General features: G+C 53.5%; 1 protein-coding gene across 1 annotated transcript in view; it reads left to right on the top strand.

Moving 5' to 3' along the window:
• Positions 1-535: 535 nt before the first annotated feature.
• Positions 536-4,564, top strand: part of CKAP2L (cytoskeleton associated protein 2-like) — a gene marked incomplete at both ends in the record, with an annotated part of 6,101 nt that continues 2,072 nt past the window's right edge. Inside the window, 4 exons of the mRNA XM_010158223.1 lie at positions 536-602; positions 2,140-2,209; positions 2,544-3,673; positions 4,120-4,309. Coding sequence (XP_010156525.1) covers positions 536-602; positions 2,140-2,209; positions 2,544-3,673; positions 4,120-4,309 — 1,457 coding nt within the window. The remainder of the gene's footprint in view (positions 603-2,139; positions 2,210-2,543; positions 3,674-4,119; positions 4,310-4,564) is intronic.

Below are 4,564 nucleotides of genomic sequence, written 5' to 3'. Positions count from 1 at the left end.
GATGTGGGTGATGAGGGTGGAACAGATTTAGGGACGGGGCGATACTGGATTCCAGCCGGGCTAGGCTGTCCCTGCCATAAGATGCCCCAGTACCTCAGCCAAACTGGGAGTGTCAGAGTATCCCCTGTTTCTCCCCCCTGCCCAACGAGACTCTTTTCGCTCTTCCCACCTGCCTATGTTAGCAGAGGGCTTCGCAACGGCAAGGGTCAGGCTAATGGGATACATCGCTGAGCAGGGCCGTCAGCAGCACCTCCTCTTTCCTCCTGTAAATTAACTAAGCCCCCCCACAACCGAGGCTTTGAGCGCATCACGCTGCAAGTGTCAGACAGCTCTGGGCTTTTGTGCTGACAAGCCTCTGGGCAATATCATGTGTGTGGAAATGACCTGGAAACTTCTGGCAGCAGCACTGCCCAGTTTGGGTGGGGAGCGTGGGGGACCTGCGTGGTAATGCTGTGAATGCAAATGAGTTCGTAGCGATGCTGCAAATACCAAGGTTGTGGTGTGCGCACTGCATTTTCCTACCATCTCTTTGCAGAGGAGTGGAGAAGTCGGATCCAGGAGAACCAAACAGGCAAAAAGAAGCTGAAATGCCCGAGTGCAAAGTAAGTCAGGAGGACTTTGGGCTTGGAGTAGATGATCTGAAGGGTCCCTCCTGTTCTCAGTCGCTCTGATTCTCTGAAGTAAAGCTGACTCTTCCCAGCTTGCCAGTGTCTGCCTTCTCTCTGCAGTGATTTTTGGAAAATCGCCTCCTCCCAGAGCCTTGCTGTCAAGGCAGTGAGCGGGAACAGCTCTGCCCAGCAGCGCTCTGTAGAATTTCTGGCAGCAGGAGCAAAGGGATGGTTTGAGCATTGACATTTCCTGCTGGTTGATATTGTCTCTTCTGGGTATTTTCTGAGTCTCTGTGAAACTTTCTCATCTCAGTTCTTGGGTTGGGCAGAGTGGGCCCTTTTTGTCAGTAACTCTACTTCCTAATGGGCCTTGAAAAAGGGTGGATCAAGTCTCACTGCTGCTTTCCAATGGCAGCTTTCACTGGCCACTTGGGATAGGTTAATGCTGTGAAGGGACATTTTTCAGAGCGTTTAAAAGGAAATAGATACAGCCACCAGTTAAATGAGTTACCTCTGGGCCCCCGTCGCTGCCTTGCTCGGTTCCTCCAAAGCTGGGCTGCGTGCAGATATGCCGCTGTGAGCGCAGCAGCCATGTGGAGGCCACAAGTAGTGAGGTAACTGTCTGCAAAGCCTTTAATTCAAACTGCTGATGTGCTTGTCGAACCCGAACACTTGAGAGACTGCAGTGAGTATTTCTCATGACACTATAGTGCAAAGGAAGACCTAAAACTTCTCCGTGGGGAGAAGATGAAGGGAAGCAGGATCAGAGACCAGAAAGAGCCACCCAATCCCTGGTGCCAGGCTCCAGAAAACACCAGTAATATAATAGAAATGAGGAGGGAAGATTCATGGTCTTTCTTACACCATTTGTGTAGAATAGAGGGCAATACCCAAACCCTTCAGGCTTTTTCATTACGGAAAATATCTGCGTGGGCATCAGCTGAGCTGCTAGATCCGGAGCAGGGTGGGGGGAGCCCCGCAGCTGGTTGCTGACAGAGTGCTCCAGTGCAGGGAGGAGGACAGGAGGGGGGCAGCAACAGCTGGGGCTGCCGTCCCACTTCTCCGCTTCACTGGCAGAGCCTGGGCAGCTGAGAAGGTCGTGAATTGGCCACTGTGGCAGAGTGAACCCTGACTGATGTACCCTGAGACACTGCTGTGACCTGCAGCACAGCACCAGCTGACTCGGATGCGCCTTAGCTGCCTGCAGCACCAGGGCGAAGCCAGGACGCCCGTGGGGGTGTCGGGAGCCCTCCAAACCCACCGCAGCCCCCTCCTGCCAGAACCATTTTGGTTACTTGTGCTGTCAGCGGAAGCTCTACGTTCTGTGACAGCCTTGGATCTTGGTGTTTTGTGTTGCTTTTCTGCTGCCACGCGAAAGGAAAAGAATTAACGTTACGTGGTACTGCCTTGATGGCTTTTTGATTTCCAAAAGCTCCTGTGACTAAGGCAGCCAGCAGTGTTGTAGATATTCAACCCTTTTTGCAACAGCTGTTTATCTTGTTTACCTGATATCTTGTTTGGCTTCCTACAGAGCCTTTTTAAAGGACCGGACAAACCACCTGAATCATCCACCCTTAGAACTAGTTCCTAAACTGGAACGTGTAAGTAGAAACCTTTTGAGTCTAGTTTTGTATATCGTGCTTGAAGCAAGCCTGGGCAGAACAGGGAACCTAAATAGGGAGTTCCTGACCCCAGCGGGGTGCATGCTGCTAAACTGCTGCAGATAAGCCAACTAATTATTTTTCAGAGGAATTTAGTGTGGGAGACTCATCCCCACAGGGGCTGGTGGGTATTGTCATTCTTTGGAGAACAGCTTCATCACCGTGGGCCTTTGCACGGACGCCGTTGTGCTAGCAGGGTGGTGATGGGAGCAAGCTTCCAGGGTTTGCCCACGCTCGGCTCTCCTTGGGACTGAGGTTTGCTTTCTCTCTCCAGGTTGACAGGAACAAGGACGTTGTCAGAAACGTGGCAAAGGGCGCTCAGAGGGATGGCAAGCTGGATGCCAAATCCTCACACCGTGCTGGCCACGCTGCTCAGCAGAAGCCTTCAATTACATCCCAGAGAGCGGCAGCAGCACATCCAGAGCTGCCAAGGAGGAGCACAGAGCTTCCCATGGGGCTCGTGCTGAGCAGGAGCCACCCTACACAGCCCAAAGGGAGGCTCCCAGCTTCATCCTCTGGTCACCTAAATCCAGAAAGGAAGGAGACGCCTGCGCAGGAGACTGTCACTGCTGCGGCACATCCGCCTGGAATTGACCTCCCCCCGCCTGGGGCACCTTTCTCCCTAAATGAGGGCCTGCAGGGCAGGCTGGTTGGCAACAAAAAAAACATCCAAGCACAAGCCTCTGCACACCCCCTGCCCAGCAGACCTTTTCAGTCTGATGGAAAGAGTCTCAGGAACCAGAGGGTCTTTACTCAGAGGCAAAGCTCAGCCATGATGTCACGAACTGTCACGGGCCCAAAGGACAGAATTAATAGCCACCAGGCTAGGGAAGAGCCAATTCAGGATAAATTCAGGAAAGCCCTGCCAGGCTCAAAGAGCGCACCACAAAACCCAAGTGTCAAACCTCAGCCTTTGCAGCCCCTGAAGTTTTCTGCTTCCACTAATTCGCTGCATAAAATGCTGGGGGCAGACCAGGATAAAACTCGCACAGCCAGGGAAACCACAGGAAGACCACTCGGCACGCTTCCAGCGGGAAGCCTGAAGCACTACAGTGCACCCCTCCAGGTCAAAGGGCCTCCCATAAAGCTCCTGGCCTCTACCAGGCCCCAGGGGACCACGAAGCCAAAACCCAGCCTGAAAGCGTGTGGCAGCATGGAATGGCAAAGGCCCACGGCTAAAGGGGAAGTGGATAGGAAGGACACAAAGGTGGTGCCTGTCAGACGCACAGCAGCATCCTGCGTGACAGTGCCCCAAAACCAGCCTCGCAGCGCACACGGCTCCAAAATTCAAGCAATTGAGAGAGATTTTAGGAGTAGGGGAGAGAAGCTTAAGCCGAAGCTCTTGAAGGGAAATGGAATCCAGGCTTGGCGTGTTCCCAAGACCCCATCACCTGCAGACCGTAAGTAAGTAGCAGCTTTGGCCGCGGCCGTCCTCGCCTCCAGGGGACAGCAGAGTTTATAAAGTGTTTAACTGGGTGAACCAGCACCAACCTGCTGCCAACAGGGTCCCAAGTCCCCTTCCCAGAGAATGCTTGTCTGGAGGTTGATTTCCCAGAAGAGAGGAGAGTGGGGATGAGATTTGGCGGTACCCTGAGTTCCTTTCCCACCAATTCAGCAAGCAGGAGGAGAGCGTGCAGCTGCTCTCCTGTTTCATCTTCAAGGCACGCGAAAACCTGGGGGGTTTTTCCTTTCCCAGCTTAGGGCTCGGATACGTTTTTAGGATAGATGTACTGGTTCTTCCTGAGCAGCTGAAGTTGGCTAGAGGGAGATTTCCCATGGGAAGAGAGTAGCCTGGCCAAGTGCTGGTGGTCTGCTGGGGTGGTAACAGTGATCTCTTGGTGCTTCATCAGGAAACAGCTGGAGGAGTGGTTGGCTTCCAAAGGCAAGACGTACAAGCGGCCACCTATGACTCTGCTGCAGAAAAAGCCAGTGAAACTGTCCTTGGCAAATGTCAAGGAGGAAGAGAAGGAAAAGACCCCAGAGCGTCTCTGCTTCAAGATCAACGACATCCTAACTGAGTGCCTGAAGCTCGCTGAGGAGGTGGGAATGGGGAAGGAGCTGCTTCAATGGACTCCTGGAGCATCCCAGGAGATGAGTGCCACACCCCCCACAGCACAGGGGGTTTGGAGCATGCTCGCTCGCTTGGCCGCAGGTGCCAGCAGGGTAGCATCATCCATAGGGAAAGTGAAAGTCCTCATGGAGCTCCAGATGGGCCAAAAGCATGCAGTGAGATGCGATGCCCAGTCACGGGGCTTGCGTGTGTCATTGCCAGTGTCCTGGTACCTGGCCCTGAAG

This window comes from Eurypyga helias, unplaced genomic scaffold (assembly GCF_000690775.1).
Source record: "Eurypyga helias isolate BGI_N326 unplaced genomic scaffold, ASM69077v1 scaffold27120, whole genome shotgun sequence".
NCBI classification, from domain to species: Eukaryota; Metazoa; Chordata; class Aves; order Eurypygiformes; family Eurypygidae; genus Eurypyga; species Eurypyga helias.
The sequence above is the reverse complement of the archived record's forward strand: the minus strand, read 5'-3'. Positions and strand labels throughout refer to the sequence as shown.